We start from the raw sequence: 18835 nt of genomic DNA, 5'->3' as shown, positions 1-18835 counted from the left end.
TTTCCATCATGTCAGAAGGCAAACTGCATCTGTTGTTCCTCATTCTGGCATAAAACTAAACCGTTCTTTACTTACAGATGTTTCTTTCCTAATTCTCTAACCATTATTTTCTCCAAGATTTTCATTGCGTAAGACATAAGCTTTTTCCTTTGTAGTTTGCTACATCCTGAATGTCCTCCTCTTCATAGATAGACACAATAAAGCTTTCTCTCCCTCCTTTTGGTATCTTTTCCTGACTTTATTTTCTTTGTTAGGTCCCATAGCATTTCTATTCCTTCTTTGCCCAGGCTCTTCAACAGTTCTGGAATTCCACCTGGTCATATTGCCTTAACCATTTTTCATCCTCTTTAGTGGCTTCTCTACTTCCCTCCTGTTAATAGTATGCGTCTTACCAAGATTCTGGAATCCATTTATTTTCTAGTCATTTCATTTAACAGGGGTTCATAATATTCTTTCCACCTCTTTTTTTTATCTCATCCTAATTGCATAAAATCACTCTAATTTCCATCCTTAACTTGTTGTATATGGGAGTAGTCTTTGGTATCCTTACCCCAGAACTTAGTAATGCTGTGATTTTTTTTCTCCCCTTCAGGTGTTTCCAGCTTTTCATACATGTCATCTAATACTGTTACCTTTTCTTGTGCAACTGCTTTCTTCACTCATTTTTATGCTTTTTTTTTTTTTTGTACCTCTCCATATCCTCTTTCTGTCCATGCCTATCCCAGATTTGTTTTGGATTCCACCACCTCATTCAACCACCAAGTTTACTTATCATCTGGTTTCTTTCCAGTAAATACATTACAGATTGTAAGACAGGGAAAGATCTTTTCTCTAACACAATAGTATATAATGCCACTTTAAAAGAGATTTTCACAATAACTACTAGTTTTATCATCTTTTCCTTTACCAGCAGGTAGTGAAAGCCTACAAAACCAAACTATGAACTTTAGAAATACAGTATCATCAATGTCTCCATTACTCACAATAGAAAAAAGTTAAATTTTGATGAAATTTAAATAGGTTTTAGTGGTAATTACAGGCAACATTATTTTATAATTTGAAATGAATACCTGCCATTAACGAAGTGATGCAATAATTATAATAGGTTACTAGTAAGAAGAAATCGAAGCTTTTTCAGTGAGGGGCAGTATCTACAGTTTAGTATCAATACATTTAAAGCAAATCTTTTAATAAATATGGTACCATAGTTTAATATCGTGTATCTTGCTATACAGTCACTTCATCAAGTGTACCATTACAACTTAAGATATGAAATGTCTTATAACCGAGATGTGAATGGTGCTATGTTACCTGACTTTAAGTGATTTTTATTTTACAGGAAGATGATAAAACGGAGGAATTTCCAGAGAAGGTGGATCAGCTCCTAACTTATATTAATCAATTCTACTTTGATTCAAAACTGGATTTCAACAATAAAGAATGGGTTAAAACTATGTCAATGGTAAGATGTATTTTAAAATTTAAATATAGAGTAGTTTATTTAATCTGATTTTAGAATATCTACTTGATCAATAGTATGATTAATTGCAATACAGTATATTTATTTTCTACATAGATAAAAGCTTTGTTTTACATATTGCTTCTGTCAACCAGTAAGAGCAGTGTTGATTTTATATCCAAATTGCACTTCTACAAAAAAGAAATCCATCATTTTACCTCCTCCCTCACTATGACACTCCTGTATCCGAGTACTGGTGAGCTGCCAAACATATGGTTACCATTGTTCTAATCTCTCACAATTTTCCAGTCAGGACCATGTGTAAGACCTTTATTCGTGTCCTATTGATTTTGGATTTTCTCACATATTTCATGGTTTGGTATTGGTGACATTAGCTGTATAGTCAAGTTCGTCTTTAAATCTATCCATAACAACTTTAGAGAGTTGAGGTGTGTAAACTTTCTTGGAAATAGCCACTTTTTCCAAACTTAATCAATTTATTAGGGTATATTCTAGCAATAAGGTTACGCAGAGACTGAAAAGGCGATACTTCTTCACTTTCATTATCTGTCTGAGGTTTCATCTTCCTTATTTTCTTGTCTGACAAGAGAAGCCATGTGTACATTCACTAATTTCTCAGTTTGTTACCCTTTGAAAAGCGGATACATGCAGGAGCGCACAGACATTTCGGTTTTGGCTTTACTAGCGCCTACATTAACCCCGATAACATTACTGTGAGATGAGCTAGTGGTCGAGCTTGCAAGCAAATGGTGTACACTGTCATCTTATACATGAAAATGATCAATTTCATTTGAAACTTAGTTCACCTGTCAGAGTTTAAAGTAATCATACAATATGCCATGCTGTCCACATAAGTACAGTAACATGAGACTGAAAAGAAGTGCTTAATGTAGCAAGTGGAGGGATATTAGGATCAAGACCACCCACTCAGTCTTCTCCTTTACAATCAAGTTTTATAGAGCAACTGGAATTGTGGTTTTGCAAGGATTTAGCAGCAGAATAACTAAGTCTGTAAATATTTGAGGCTCTGTGTAAGGCAATTGAAAATGTAGAGAGCAGCGTATTTTCAGAACCCTTACAGAAAACATTTAACGCTTAAGTTTACGAAACACTCTTAAGAATTTCTCCATTTTTTCGGATCACTTTGACCTTCACCTTGGTTTACTAATGGCCTCTTTGAAAAATAATGATCCAAGGAAGCTTTTTTCTGCCTACCTTTTTATAATGTACCTGAAATGACTCGGGCAAATATCATTAAACTGCGCAAGCAGACAACCTGTGTGAATCTTTTCGGGCAGTTTCTTTATTATGAAATCTGCAATTTTGATACTAATATAGCATCTCTCTAATTTCTGCCGTTGTCGTAGTCATACCTGTTTTCCTACTCCTCGCCACCAGAGAACTGTTCTTGAACAATGTTCAGTTGCATGGCCTTCAACTTCTCCATGTTGTCCATCGTAAGCTCCTCGTGAAGCTCATTAATGTTGTTCTCACCGACGACTAGCCCCATGGACCTCCCGAGTAAAATGTTTCCTCAATCCCAGGTTGTAGAACAGGTTTAGGATTGTCAACAGTTTCGGCTTCCCCCTCAACTAGGCCTTTGTCGAATCCCTCAAAGTCTCCTGTGGAGACGGCATAAGGCCACAGCTCCTTCCATGAAGAGTTCAAGGTGCACCTCGAAACCTCCTGCCTGATCGATGAGTCTGAGGTATATCACAATATTGAAATGCTCCTTCCAAAATTCAGAAAGGGTGAGGTTTGTGCTGTCAGTGATTTCGAAACATCTCCTCAACTTCTTGGAATTCGAAATCACTTTCTGGTCCATGGGCTGAAGGAGAGGGGTGGTGTTAGGTGGAAGGTAGAGAACCTTAATTACAGAATATTCTCGGAGGATATCATCCTCAAGGCCATGAAGGAAAGCAGGGGCCTGGTCCAACACCAGCAAACATTTCAGAGGGGGTGGTTTTCTTCCAGGTAATTCTTAACAGTCAGACCGAAACTGATTTATCCACGCTACAAAAAAACTGTCTCGTTACCCAGGCTTTTGCATTAGCCCTCCACATTACCGGAAGCTTCTCCTTTAGCGCTTTGTGGGACTTGAAAGCTAGAGGACTCTCCAAATGATACACTAGTAGTGCTTAACCTTACAATCCCCACTGGCATTGGCACAGAGTGCAAGGGTAAGCCTGTCCTTCATAGGTTTGTACCCGGGCAGCTTTTTTTCCACCGTGATATTGATCCAAAGAGACCTTTTTTTTTTTTCCCAAAAGAACCCAGTTTTATCACAGTTGAAGTCTTGCTGGGGAATGTAGCCTTCTTGGAGAATTAACTTGTTGAATTTCTTAACAAAGGCTTATCCGCTTTTGTGTCCGAGCTGGCAGTCTCCCCATGCCGCACCACCGGAGGAACACCAGTCCGTTTCCTAAATTTTTCGAACCACCTGTGTGAAGTCTTGAAATCTGGGGATCTGCTGCAATGTCCCTTTTCATGCATCTTCTTCGACCTGAGCATGCATGAGATATCTTGGTGATCGTACCTCAGCAATTTCCTTGTCCTGAATCCAGAGGAGAAGAAGTCTCTCCATCTCATCATGGACATGGCATCTCTTCCTTGAAAAGACAGTCATGGCCTTAGAAGGTGTTGCTGCTTTGATGGCTTCTTTCTGCTTAAAGACAGGCCTATTGTCACTGAAATTGGACGGTGCATATCGTTGACGGATTTCAGTCCTCCTCCTAAGCAATAACACTCAACCATATGCCACCCTCATACTTCTCAATTATCTGCAGCTTCGTCTCCATAGAAAGCATCCTCTTCTTCTTTCCTTGAATATCAGCAACACTCTTGGGACCCATGGCTATAGAATTACAGGATGAATAAAGAAGCACTAAAACTATAAGTACAAAATCAAAATCGCCAACAAGAATTCAATCTGAACGATAGCGAATGCCAAAATGAAATGGTTGAGGGATGCCGGCAGAGGCATGATTGAAAAGATGCAGACCAATAGGAGAGCACAGGATCTTATGGCAGTAACTAGCATCAAGGTAGGGAGATAACTAATGGGAGAGAAGGCGATGGTGGCGAGTTTAAAGTTTGTGCAGAGCTCAAATTTTAAAATTTTTGGTGGCTGGGCTAATTTTGTTTCGTGAAATGAGTTTTTCATATACAGAAGCTTTCGTATATAGAGGTTTTCACTCTATTGCCATTTCATCTCTCTCATTGTTATTGAAAGGAGTAAAACCCTCATTTGTGGTACCCAAGAGCTTATGGGAAAATGCCTTGGAAGGGGCCCATACTAAAGGCTGTAATTTTTAAATCCTCCAGTATCCTTGACATCTCCAACTTCTTAAGTGCATTGCCTTGATCCTCTTCCTCACTGGCTGAACAAACTAATTAAGCAAGGTTCTCCTCACTCAGACCCACATTGTCCCCATCCAACAACTACAAGACCTTGCCCTCAGTCACTTCTTGGAAGCCTTCGGCTGTCACTCTCGATTCCAAAGCCATGATCTTCACTGTCAGATTGGAGGCTTTATCAGGACTGAACCCTGCAGAGTCCTTACACAGCTGGATCAGAGATCTTTGCAGCAGGCATTAACACTTATGACTTCATCCATTTAAAATTAATTTTGTACCAAGGGAAGTATTCAGCAATGTCTAGTCACTTTTACACCCTTCAGCCCTATATGTCATAATCTATGTCAGGTATTCTTTGTTTTCTTATTTTTTGTATACAAGAGTTTTACAAAGTATGTAAAACTATACCGTATATCAGTGGGAAGGGATCTTAATTTTAGCGCTAATAGTTCCTGGGCCAAGATGGAACTTGATTGAAAAAACTTATTTTCTCCGAGATGGGATGGAAATGGTTAATTAGGTTGGTGTGAGGATACAACATTTATAACATTCTAATAGTATTGATACTGAAAATACCCCCCTATTAGAAGGTGCAGTGTTAAATAATTATGCCTCTTTCAGATTTTTATCATAAAACTATTAGTATGACAAATTCGTAGATAATTTGTATTTTTCCTAACTATACAAACCTTAGCTATTTAATATGGGTATTACTTTTGGCGTAGCTGAAATGACGAGCCATTAGAATTTTAACGAGGGTTTACTACCCCCCCCCTCGCTAGTTAGCAAGGGGGTAGGGAGGGGTAGCTTGCTACCCCTCCCCCCATCAGACACCTGTGATAGCTCACTTTGCTTAGAGGTAGGACTTCCCGTGAGACAGATTGGCAGGCAAGTTTGATTAAATAGCTAAGGTTTGTATAGTTAGGAAAAATACAAATTATCTACAAATTTGTCATTTGTTCCGTAACTGAAATACAAACCACGCTATTTAATATGGGTGACTCAACCCTTAGGTAGGGTGGTAGGTCCCAGCCATTACTGGCTTTTGGCTTTTTGCCCGGGGACTCGGTATCTGAGTGACACGTGTCAGTACTCAAAGATAAGGAGTCCCTGCACCTTGCAAGTGCCTTGCTCTGCAAGGACCGCGGCCTACGTAAGCTTGTGTGTGAAGGAATGAAGTGTGACTCGTCCTAGGAAGTTGACCTGAAGTCCTTTAGATGGAATTCTAGGATAGGACGTTCCCAATACCACCTCGTAAGGGTATGGGGACGTGACAGTATTATCTTAATACTAGGAACACAAGGAAACATGGTTTACCTGCAGTGGTTTGAGGTCATCTGTTACAGAACGAAGACTCGAAATCCGGAAAGAGTCGAACCAAGGGTCCGGCAATCCTGGATTTTGAGTCTTAGCAACAACCTCAGGGACGAATCTGAACGTTACCTCCCCCCATCCCCTTGAATGGGCGACGTCATACGAGAGACCATGAAGTTCGCCGACTTGCTTGACCGAGGCCAAAGCAAGTAGGAACACCGTCTTCTAAGTCAGGTGGCGATCAGAAGCCTGGCGTAATGGTTCGAAGGGAGGTCTCTTAAGAGACCTGAGAACTCGAACCACGTTCCATGGAGGAGGTCTCACTTCCGACTGAGGGCAGGTAAGTTCATAACTTTGTATGAGTAAGAGAAAGTTCCAGTGAAGAGGAAATGTCCATTCCTTTGAGCCTGAAGGCAAAACTTAAGGCTGAGCGATAGCCTTTCACTGCCGAGACTGAAAGGCGTATTTCTTCCCGCAAATACTCGAGAATCTCCGCTATTGCTGGAATAGTGGCATCGAGTGAAGAGATACCCCTTCCACGACATCAACCACAGAAAACTCTCCACATTGCCTGGTAGACCCCTGCGGATGACTTTCACAGGTGTCGAGACATCCTTTCAGCAACTTGTTGCAAAAAGCCTCTCTCCGTGAGGAGATGCTGGATAGTCTCCAGGTGTGAAGCCGCAGTGAAGCTACGGCTTTGTGAAAGATGTTGGCGTGTGGTTGTTTGAGTAGCTCGTGTCGTGGAGGAAGTTCTCTCGGGAGTTCCGTCAGGAGCTGCAGAAGGTCCGGAAACCACTCTGCGTGATGCCATAGCGGAGCTATCAAGGTCATTGAAAGGTTGACCGATATTCTGGTCTTGTTGAGTACCCTCCTCATCAGACAGAACGGCGGAAAGGCGTATACGTCGATGTTGTCCCACCGTTGTTGGAAGGCATCTTGCCAGAGTGCCTTGGGGTCCGGGACTGGGGAGCAGTACAGCGGAAGCTTGAAATTCAAAGCTGTCGCGAACAGATCCACCGTCGGGGAACCCCACAGTCAGGACTTTGTTGGCTACTAGACGATCCAAAGACCACTCAGTACTCACTATCTGGGATGCCCTGCTCAGACTGTCGGCGAGCACGTTCCTCTTGCCTAGAATGAAACGAGCTGATAGTGGTATCGAGTGGACTTCGGTCCATCTCAGAATCTCTACTGCCAGATGGGATAGCTGCTCTGAAAAGGTACCTCCCTGCTTGTTGATGTAAGCCACTACCGTGGTGTTGTCGCTCATCACCACCACGGAGTGACCCGCTAGGTACTGTTGGAACTGTTGAAGTGCCAGGAATACGGCCTTCATTTCTAGCAGATTTATGTGGAGGCACTGTTCTGATTCTGACCAGTGGCCTGAGGTCCTGTGGTTCAGAACATGGGTCCCCCACCCTTTCTTTGAGGCGTCCGAGAACAGCATCAAATCCGGGGGGAGGACGAGAAGATCCACTCCCTTTCGTAGGTTCTCGTCTGTCACCCACCACTGAAGGTCCGTCCGTTCCGCAGGACCCATAGGGACCAAGACGTCCGGGGAATCGTGTCCCTGATTTCACCGGGACTTGAGTCGCCATTGCAGGGATCTCATCCTGAGGCGACCGTTTGGAACTAGACGGGCCAGGGAAGAAAGGTGACCGAGGAGACGTAACCACGATTGGGCTGGGAGTTCTCGTCTGAGGAAAGGATCTGCGACCCTCCTCAGCCTTGCTATCCTGTCGTCTGATGGGAAGGCTTTGTGGAGATTGGTGTCCAAGATCATGCCTAGATATACCAGTCGCTGAGTTGGAAGCAGAGAAGACTTCTCGAGATTTACCATGATCCCTAGATCTTGGCAAAGTCCCAGAAGCTTGTCTCGGTGTTGAAGAAGGGTAGACTCCGAGTCTGCCAGGATCAGCCAGTCGTCCAGATAACGGAGGAGACGGATGCCGATCCTGTGAGCCCACGAAGAAATCAGGGTGAACACCTGTGGTGCTGTGGAGAGACCGAAACACAGCACCTTGAACTGGTAGATCTTGTTGTCTAGGCTGAATTTCAAGTACTTCCTGGAAGACGGATGGACTGGGATCTGGAAGTACCCGTCCTTCAGGTCCAGTGTACACATGAAGTATTGTGGTCTCACTGCAAGTCTGACCGTGTCCGCCGTCTCCATGCTGAACGGGGTTTGTTTGACAAACATGTTCAGAGCTGAGAGGTCGATGACTGGTCTCCAGCCTCCAGACGCCTTCCTTACAAGAATGAGTTGACTGAAGAAGCCTGGGGAACCGTCGACGACGACCTGGAGAGCGCCCTTCTTTAACATGGTCTCGACTTCTGCCCGTAGGGCTCGCCCCCTTGCCGATCCCATGGCAAAGGAGCTCAACGACACTGGATCCGCTGTCAGGGGAGGTAGAGATGTTGTGAACGGGACACGATATCCCTGACTGATTACAGAAATCGTCCAGGAATCGGCCCCGAGTTGCTGCCACCTGATTGCGCAACTTTGTAGGCATCCCCCCACTGGTGGACATGCAGGGGGATTGCCAATCCTAGCGTTTGAGGCCTCGGCCACTCCCTCTAGGATTTTTCCCTCCCCTGGAGGACTTTTTGCCTTTCTTGTCTTTGACAGGAAAGGGCTTCGACACCGTTACCTTTGCTGCCACTGCCGGTTTCGTCGTCTTGGACGGGCGAGGTTGTTGAGGTGCTGGAGGTTTATAGGGCTTTGATGTAAGAGCCCTATGTAGGAGAGAGTCCTGGTTGGACTTCCTCCACCTCTCAGCTGCCTGTTCGAACTCTTTAGGCTCAAACAGATTCTTTCCCAAACTGGAAGAATGTCTGAGCCTGCTGACCTCGACGGCTGGGACCTTCGTGTGGAACCGTTTTGCCACCGCATCATGTTGTTTCAGAATGGAATTGGTCCACAAGTTCGAGACTTGGTGGGCCAGAAACTCAATGGTGCGGGTGCCCGAAAGGAGGAAGGTCTCCAGGGCCTTCCTGGTGCTCTCCTTAGAAAGTTGGTTCCTGGACCTATCCGGAGTTCTCCCCCTCCTCCTGCGGGAGCGCTGATCTGCGCTTGCGGGAGCGCTGATCTGCTCTTGCGGCGGCCCGGGGGGGCGTTGTTGTTGTTGTTATTGAAGATGACAACCTGGAGGCTCTCGTTCCTGGAGGCTCTTGTTCCTGTAGCCTCGCGCGGGGGCTCACGCTGGGAATCGCGCTGGGGGATTTTCCCTGGTTCGCGCGGGCGAACGTTCGGGCACGCAGAAATGATGGCGAGGGTGGGCGCTGGCGTGTAGAGGAGCGATGGCGCGCAGGGGAGCAACTGCGCACAGGCGAGGGAGCGTGTGGGCGCGCAATCTGACGAAAGCAGAGGGTGCGCAGAAGGGTGTGCAAGCGCTTGCACGCGCGGAGGTGATTGCTCGCGCGCGCATGGGCGCGCAGGATCTCCATGAGCTCTAAAAGGCGTGCACGCACGCGCAGGGGAAATACCCTTAGCGCGTGGGTGCGCAGGAGGGCGCACAGCAGGAGCTGGAACAGGTGCGCGCACAGGCGCGGGCTGACGAGCAGGCGAGGTCCGAAGGGGCGTAGGAGATCGCTGACGGGAAGGAGAAGAAAGATTCTTCCCTCCTGTGCCCAGATCCGGAGATCGTGGCGCGCAGGCGAATGCTGGAGCGTAGGTGAAGAGCGCTGGCGAGCAGGAGATCGTGGGCGCGCATCAGGATAAGGGTGCGCAGTTGTGCGCTGGCGAGCAGAAGATCGCTGGCGCGCAGGAGAGCGCTGGCGAGGAGAAGATCGCTGGCGCGCAGGTGAGCGCTGACGCGTAGTCTCAGCAACAAAGAGATCGCTGGCGCGTTGTCCCTGGAACAGGAGGTCGCTGAAGTGATGTCTCAGGAACAGCAGGCTAGCGCTTGCACGCAATTGCGCATGGGCGCGTAGGAGAACGTTGGCGCGCAGGGGATACCTGCCGCTCAAGAGACTTACACACACTGTGAGAAACCCCCTTTTGCCCTGAAGGGACCGATGCCCGTTGGATAACGGGGTGCATGGGCGCCCACAGCACGTCAGCGGCCAGGAACGGAGACGGGAGGTCAGCAGGTCTGGCAGGCGAAGGAGATCGTGAACGATCTGCAAAGAGGTCCAGGGATGCAGCTGCAACGGTAGGAGCACGGCGAGGAGGATCCTCCGCGGGGGACTGCGAAGGCAAAGAACCGCCTCCTAACTCCCTTGTGGGGAGAAGGAAGGCCTCTACGCCGAAGAGGAGGGCGAGCTTTCCGTCTGATACGTCCTCTGGGGGCAGCAGGCAGACCATCGTCAGTCCTCCTTAGAGGAGTCTCTGTTAGTGAATTCCCCTGAGGGGGAGAATCACCTACAGGAGAGACCGTTGGACTTAGTTCCTACCTCGAAGGATGTTCGGAGCGGGGAACTAAGCCTTCAGCTACATCAGGAACCATAGCAGGGGTTTGACCTAACTCGTCGGAAGCCCCTGCCACAACAACGTCGACGATAGACAGAGGATCAACCTCTGCTACCGTCGGCGACTGTTTGACAGCAGCCCCCAACCTGATTATGTCAAACAGGGCTTCCTTGGAGGGCAAACCCTGAAGCAACAAGGAAGCCCAAAGCTGTAACAAATCATTGTTAGACACATTATCAGAAATATCCTCCCCCGGGGGAGGAGGAGGAGCTGCCTCGCTATGGGAGGCAACTCCCTCTCCCGAACCCCAAGGTTGGTGAACGTGAGTACTTCCTACGCTACCATTCGACGGCCCCTCGGAAGAGACCGATCGAGTGGGAGCTTCTGAGGAGGTTCTGGTTACGGAAGAAGAGTCCTTGGGATTTTCTCTCTTCAGGGAAACCCCTGAAGGAGAAATATCCCATTTGGACTTCTTCCGGCGCCGGGAAAACCTCTCCCACTGGAAGGTAGACCACTCCCTACACTCACCACATACTCTATTCCTATCACACCGTTGACCCCTACAAAAAGGACATAAGGTGTGAGGGTCCGTGTCGACCGCCGACATATAAGTACCACAAGGGGGGTCAGAAAAGCCGGGACACTTCTGCATGGTAGAGGCCAACTTCCAAACACACTGTATAAAAGAAAAAAGCAAAAACAAAGATCAAAGGCTGTCAAAGTAAGCGAGGGTGGGAGCAGACACGTCTGATCGTCACCCGAGCCAAAAGCAAAGTGAGCTATCACAGGTGTGTGAGGGGGGGGGAGGGATAGCAAGCTACTCCTCCCTACCCCCTCGCTATTTGTAAACCCTCGTTACAATTCTAATGGCTCTTCATTTCAGCTACGCCGAAAGTAATACCCATATTAAATAGCGTGGTTGGTATTTCAGTTACGGAACAAACTGTATTTATAATTATAAAGGTACATTTTCCCATTAAACTTATTACCTCAATAAGCTTTGAGCTACACATAATTAAAAAGATGATTTTCTCATTTTAGCAAAACCGGGATCAATCAGCACTTGGACCTCATTCAGGAAAAGCAAGAACATCGCAGGGGTGGCATGGTGCCACAAACAGTGATAATCTAGTTAGTACATTTAAGAATGTCCCTAAAACTGCATCTCAAAAGACTAACTCAATCGCTGAACTTAGTGACCTATAAACTACAGTACAATATAGTTTCATGACATCTGCACAACTTTTTTTTATCAGTCTCCCAAACACTTCAAGAGTATATACAGGATCTTAAGTTATATTGATTATGAGAAACAGCCATTGAAAAATCCTCCATGTATTATAATTAATATAGATTCTTCCCATGTGTTATTTTGCGCAAAAAGACTCAAACAAGATTTATTGGTAATTACACAGTAAAAAAAAATTCTAGTGAAAGAAAGTCCTGGTTCTTCAAATGCATTACATAAAAATTAAATACAGTACTGTGATAAAATCTTACAGCACATCTTTTCACGTGCTGAAAACTGTGAATTATGATTTCATAGGATAAATACTTCAGAAAGAAAAAAAAATAATATAAAATTTCCTCAACAAACAATCATTTAAGTTCCACTCCACTGACTAGGCATTTTAACATTTGTTCCTTCTCATATATTGTGCTGTATACAGCAAATTTGTAAAAATACAGTAGTTGACCAATAAAGTCTGATTTCAAAATATAAAGTTCAACTTTTAATTTTCACAGACAAGTACAATATATATGTATGCTTTTACAGGTGGACTCATAATTTATCAGGAGAACTTTGTGCACATGCAGTTTGATTTTACAATGTAAAATATTAGATTTATAGACTAAACAAAAATCTCTCTTTAAACTCATGAATGAACTGATATGTTACCGATTACTGATTATGGAAGAAAAATTCTTTAGATAATATAGAGAACATTTGAAGTACTGCATGTTAAATCAAGTTATTGCATAATGGATATAATGTACTAAATTACATGTGAACCTGTAAAAATAAATAAATTTCAAATCCTAATTGTTTCAATTTTCTACCTACAGATTACCTCTCTAACAGCACGATCTTTTATAAATTATATCATTCCCTATCCTTTTGAATTGGAAAAATACAGACAAACTCAAGCTTGAGTACCATATATTGGAATTACATTTGTATGTCGGTGGCACATGTAGTAATAAAGAGTGTAAATTTACCTTTAGTAAACCAGTTGCAAATCCTGCATTTAAAGTTTTACTTCTAATAGCATTAACGATGGGCTCAAGGGAGGAGATTAAATCATAATCTAGATGTTAAATAACCGATTCGTCATATTTAAACCAGAACGTTTATGAATGAATGAATGATTTAAAGTTTTCAGTCATTATGGTATAGATGGCTTCTACACCAAATGAGAACTAGAATTACAAGCCTTTGCATTTGAGATAATAATTAATTGATTCTGTCAAAGTTGAAATGAAAGAACTGATGAGATGGCTTCTACACCAAATGAGAACTAGAATTACAAGCCTTTGCATTTGAGATAATAATTAATTGATTCTGTCAAAGTTGAAATGAAAGAACTGATGTGTATAAAATGGGAATTTTTTGGTTTTAGAGGAAAACGACTATAAAATCGAGACTCCATACGTAAGTAATATAAACATCAAGTGAGTTTATAAATTTGAAATTAGTATTACTATAACTCCATTGGGTTGTGATATTTAATGCTGTAACTGTATTGAACAATAGCATATACTGTATTATTACTAATACTTGTATATAAAGAGAAATGTGCAAAAAACGGATTTAGAGCAAAGCGAAAAATTTATTTTTGAGTGAGATAGCCATGTAGTCCTTATGGAAGTTCCTATAAGGTAGCTTCCTTGGGTATATTTGACTTCGGTGATATTCCCAGAGAATTTTACCTTAAGGTATCCAGAATTCTAACTCCTGGAGCGAATATCCCTAATTAATTCTTATAGGGATACAGTATCGCATAATATCAGAGGACGTATTCTTGACACGCCACATAGCTATCTTCACCCCGAATAGCATTAACGCTTCGAGAGGGAAAAGTGGCAAGAAAACGAAAACAAAAGGAGAGCCGTTATTAAGGTACCTCTCCTTCCTGTTTCGAGTCAGTATCTGACGTCATCAACGGCGCCATCTTATTCCTTGTAGCGATATGCGAGGTGCTACAGATACTGTACTATCGGGAGGGGTTCTTAGCCCTTTTAACAAAAAGGAAGGCCGGGCCCATCAGGACGACATGGCTATCTCACCCAAAAATAGATTTTTTGCGTCGCTCAAAATCCGTTTTTTGGGCTCAGGCCATGTCGTCGTGATGGAAGTTTACCAGGGCATTACTGTACCTGTGGATTCTCATTTCGCGCCTTAACCTCAAGATAACCTTTTCCTTGGTCTATCTAGACCTAGAGTCCTATGATGTTACCGTCATACATCATTACTTCTAAACATCAACCATGTTAGTACTTCCTGCCCCCTACAGGGAAGAGTCATGATAGACTCTGAAAAGTCTCGAGGAATACATATTACCTATGGATGCCCAGCAGACAAACCGGTATAATGGTCTTGACCTATACCTTCTAAAGCAAAGTTTGTATTGGAACTTACCAATGTCTGTATGAAATACTGACACCTCCCCCGGTATACCTATTTGATTTGTGTACTGATCAAAGGTTTGTATCCGTTTAGGAACAGATGTTACATATCAGTTATCATTCCATCCAGAAGGTGATGGTCTATCCTAAATAAGGATTGACCAAATCGATGAGTGTTTGTCTACACGTAGGAACAATCTTTTAAGATTTTCTATATTATCAAATAATATCCATAGCAAAAGTTGCAATGCTCAATATATTTTTCATAAGAATGAACCTGGGCGAATAAGACGCAAAGTTCATTTTAGAACTAGTTTATTGACAAAAAAATAAATAAATAGATCAATCAACATTTACAGAAATATATAAAATGTGGATGATATAAATTACAGCATAAAGAAAAACAGTAATACTAGAAAAAACTTGTTTCATCTGAAAAGGAAACATATAAATGCCACTGAAAAATGAAAATATTAATAAATTTTCAGTAGTATCTGTCATTATTGTCTATTCACACTTGGGTAAAACGCATGGCACATATGTCACTCATTATGCTTATTTCACCTTTGTCTATGGAACAGTTCATAAAGACACCTTAGTGGCTTTTCACTTGGTATGTAGTACCGACCAGGGAATACACGCCCACCCTCAAATTAATCGTCCCAATTAATTTCACTGTTCCTCGCAGAATCAAGCAACAGGTTTAAGGACACTACCTGCTGCTACCACAGACCTCTTTAATTCCTGCTTTGTGTAATGCTTAAAAAATATCCTGGATGACTTCCAGTCAGTGTATGAGCAAAGGTGTTCAATATCCACATTATTGAAAAAATTTAGGGACGAGGCAATTTTTCTCGGATCATGACCTGCGGGTGTACTGTCCGGATCCGCTCTGCTGATAAAGTAGGTGATCTTCGCCCTTAGTTTCAGAGACAAGTTTGAACCTGAAGTTTCTCCTCTAAAAAGCTGTCCTCCCTTAAAGTCTGAAGTTCTACGAAGATAGACCTTTAAGCTCTCTACTGGGCATAAAGAGACATCTTCCTTCAGAGGGCAGATTCTCCAGGGACCCCACCTTTTGGTGGGTAGCTCATTTTTGGCAAGAAACGTTGGGTCCAGAAAAAGATTCAGTTCTCCCCCTTCCAAGAACTGAATGTGACCTTCATCTCTCGAAAGGGCCACTATTTCACTAACTCTGGCCCCCGAGGCTAGTGCAAATAGAAATATGACTTTTTGGGTCAAATCCTTCAAAGCGCACTCGTCGTTGTTCATCATAGAAGCGAAGTGAAGAACCTTATCCAGAGACCATGAAATAGGTTTCGGAGGCGCTGCAGGCCTGAGTCTAGCACAGGCCTTAGGAATCTTGTTAAAGATTTCGTTAGAGAAGTCGACCTGAAAGGCATATAGTAAAGGTCTTGTCAAGGCAGATTTACACGTCGTTATTGTGTTGGCTGCTAAACCTTGTTCATGAAGGTTAATAAAGAAAGATAAACAGAAGTCTGTCGAGATTTCTTTTGGCTTCTTTGCCTTGACAAAAGACACCCACCTCTTCCATGACGACTCATATTGTCTTCTGGTAGATTTAGATTTATATTCTTCCAAAAAGTCTATACTGTCCTTTGAGATCCCGAATCTTTTCTTTACCGCTAAGGAGAGAAAATCATGAGATGAAGGTTGCGGGTTTTCTGCGATGAAGAAAAGACAGTCGACTTCTGCACTAGCTGAGTCAAAACTGGATCCGGCAACGGCACAAACTTCAGTCGTAGTTCCAATGCCAGAGGGAACCATACGCTGTTTGGCCACTTGTGAGCCACTATCGTAGCCATCTCCTTGAATGATCTGTTTGTCGAAGACCTTCAGTAGAAGGTTGGATGGAGGGAACAGGTAAATCCTGGACCATCTGTTCCAATCGAGGGACATTGCGTCCACTGCTTCCGCTAGGGGATCCTCGTAAGGGGCCACGTAACGACATGTATCTTCTTGTTGTCGCTCGTCGCAAAGAGGTCTATCTGCAGTTTCGGGACTTAACGTAAGATGAAGGAAAACGATCCTGCATCTAGGGACTATTCTGACTCTATCGGTGTGAACCTGGATAGAGCGTCCGCCGTCATGTTGCGGAACCCTTGGAGGTGAACTGCTGATAAGTGCCATCTCTTTTTCTCCACCAAACGGAAGATGGCCATCATCACTTGGTTGATTTGAGGTGATCTCGAACCTTGGCGATTCAGGCATCTCACTATCACCTCGCTGTCCAGAACCAGTCTTATGTGGGTCGAGTGGCGAGGAGATAATTTCTTCAGTGTAAGAAGAACTGCCATGGCCTCTAGAAAGTTGATGTGAAATGTCTTGAATAAGCTGGACCAAGCTCCTTAGACTTTCCTTTGGTGAGAGTGACCTCCCCATCCTTCCTTTGAAGTGTCTGTATGGATGATGACTGAAGGTGGAGGTAGTTGAAGAAGTATCGATTTCTTCAATTGCTTGGCTTTGGACTATGGCTTGAGAAGCTTTTGCAATCGAGTCGGTAATGGTCTTTTCAGATCTCTTCGAGCATTTGATGCATATCTTCCCCAAACTCCTGTTGTATCCTTTATCTCTCTCCTGTTCGCGTCTTGATATCCATTTGGATTCCAGAAGTCTCTTGACAGATCCCGCTATCTCTTTCCTTTTCTTTAGTGGAATGGAAAGTTGATGTGACTTTAAGTCCCAGTGGATTCCCAACCACTGAAACTTTTGAGCCGGAGATAGTCGAGACTTTTTAGCATTGATCTTGAATCCTAGATGTTCCAGGAACTGGATTACTTTCTTGGAAGCCTGCATGCACTCCATCTCGGATGCTGCCTACACCAGCCAATTGTCCAGCTAGGCCACTACTTGGACACCTTTTAGGCGTAATTGATGAACGACTGCATTTGCAAGCTTCGTGAATATCCTTGGGGCTATGTTTAGCCCGAAGGGCATAACTCTAAAGGCATTAAGTCTTTGTTTTAGCTTGAACCCTATGTAGGAGGAGAGTTGACGATTGATTGGAACGTGCCAATTGGCGTCTGACAAGTCTATCGAGACAGTGTAAGCCCGTTTGGGCAACAGGGTCCTTATGTGTTGAAGTGTTAACATCCTGAACTTAGACTTTACTATGAACTTGTTGAGTGGCGACATGTCCAGAATGACTCTGAGTTTTTCTGAGTCTTTCTTGGGAACACAAAACAGCCTTCCTTGGAACTTGATGGACTTTACTCTCCGAATTACTCTTTCCTCCAAGAGTTCCCGTACATATTCTTCTTGGACGGGGGTGGAGTGTTGGAAGAATTGTGGGAATAGGGGTGGAGCGCTGTTCCAACTCCAACCCAGTCCATTCTTGATTAGGCTGTGGGCCAAGGGATCGAAGGTCCAGCGATCCCAAAATAAGTGCAGACTCCCTCCTACCGGAAGCATCTCACTTCTGCTGTAGACCTGAGGCCTTGCCTCCTTGACCGCGTCCTCCTCTGAATCCCCTTCCTCTTGAAGGGCGTCTAGAGGAACCTCTGGCTGCTCCTCTAGCTTTCGCACGAAAGGTCATTGACTGCCTTTCGAAAGCTGGGTTAAAGGCAGGATACTGAGTCGCTACTGGCTGAGGTACCAACTGGTACATAGTAGGAGGTTGTGCCACCATCTGAGGCACCGCGGTCGAAGGAAGTTGTTGTTGTTGTTGCTGTCTGTAAGGCTTGGCCGGCCGAGAGGGTAGCCTAGGCTTCTTCGTCTTCCTCTTAGATTGGGGACCCTCATCCGGGGAAGACTTTCTCTTGAGAGATAGGCCCCACTTTTGGAGAAGGTTCCTATTCTCCGTGGCAGCCTTGTCTACTACCTCTTTGACCACTTCACTCGGGAAGAGGTCCGTACCCCAAATATTGAATGAGATTAGTTTTTTGGGTTCGTATCTCACCGCAGCCGAGACGAACACGAACTCTCCACAAGCTCTCCTAGCTTTAATAAAACTATACACATCTTTGGTCACAGTGGCCAAATGGGTTTTGGCCACTACCATAAACATCTCCTGATTCTTGGGGTCACTTGCCATCGTTTCCAGAGTAGTCGGAAGGGACATAGATGCAGCAAGTCTTTCTTTTGTCTCTTGCTCCCTACGCAAGAGAAACTCAGACAGCTTTGGAAGGTCCTCACCAAACTGACGTCCGGCAATATCTGTTTCCAATTTCCCGACTGAGAAGGTAAGGTGGACGTCCTTCCAGTCTTTTTGGTCCATAGGCAAGGTCAGGGATAAAGGCTTGCACTCGTCCAACGACGGGCATGGCTTCCCTGCCTCGACTGCCTTTAAGGCTGCCTTGTACCCTTTCTCCATAAAGGGGAGGGCTCTAGTTGGAGAAGCCACAAAGGAGGGGTGCTTCTTACTCAACGCAGGTACCTTTGAGTTAGAGAACCCCCTCTCTTTCATTGAGCTAGAGAGTAAAGCCTGTGCTTTACCGTGGACAAAGACTATGACCTCCTTTGGCTCCGTTTCCTCCTTTGAGGGTGGCTCTTTCCTGAGACGGACATAGCAGTTCGGGTAAGACTCCTTGCTGGGCCAGAATTCCACCTCTTCCAGGGGACTAATCCCAGCTTCTCCGAAATGACAATTTTGCTAGTTGTCATCGGCATGTGTTCAGCATACTTCC

General features: G+C 44.3%; 1 protein-coding gene across 1 annotated transcript in view; it reads left to right on the top strand.

The window, feature by feature from the left end:
- Positions 1–12592, top strand: part of LOC137629437 (uncharacterized) — a 319508-nt gene extending 306916 nt beyond the window's left edge. The window contains exons 73-74 of the mRNA XM_068360702.1: positions 1340–1462; positions 11607–12592. Coding sequence (XP_068216803.1) covers positions 1340–1462; positions 11607–11771 — 288 coding nt within the window. The 3' untranslated portion in view covers positions 11772–12592. The remainder of the gene's footprint in view (positions 1–1339; positions 1463–11606) is intronic.
- Positions 12593–18835: the final 6243 nt, after the last annotated feature.

This window comes from Palaemon carinicauda, chromosome 2 (assembly GCF_036898095.1).
Source record: "Palaemon carinicauda isolate YSFRI2023 chromosome 2, ASM3689809v2, whole genome shotgun sequence".
In the NCBI taxonomy this organism is placed as follows: Eukaryota; Metazoa; Arthropoda; class Malacostraca; order Decapoda; family Palaemonidae; genus Palaemon; species Palaemon carinicauda.
Note: the sequence above shows the minus strand (reverse complement) of the source record. Positions and strands in the feature narration are given on the sequence as shown.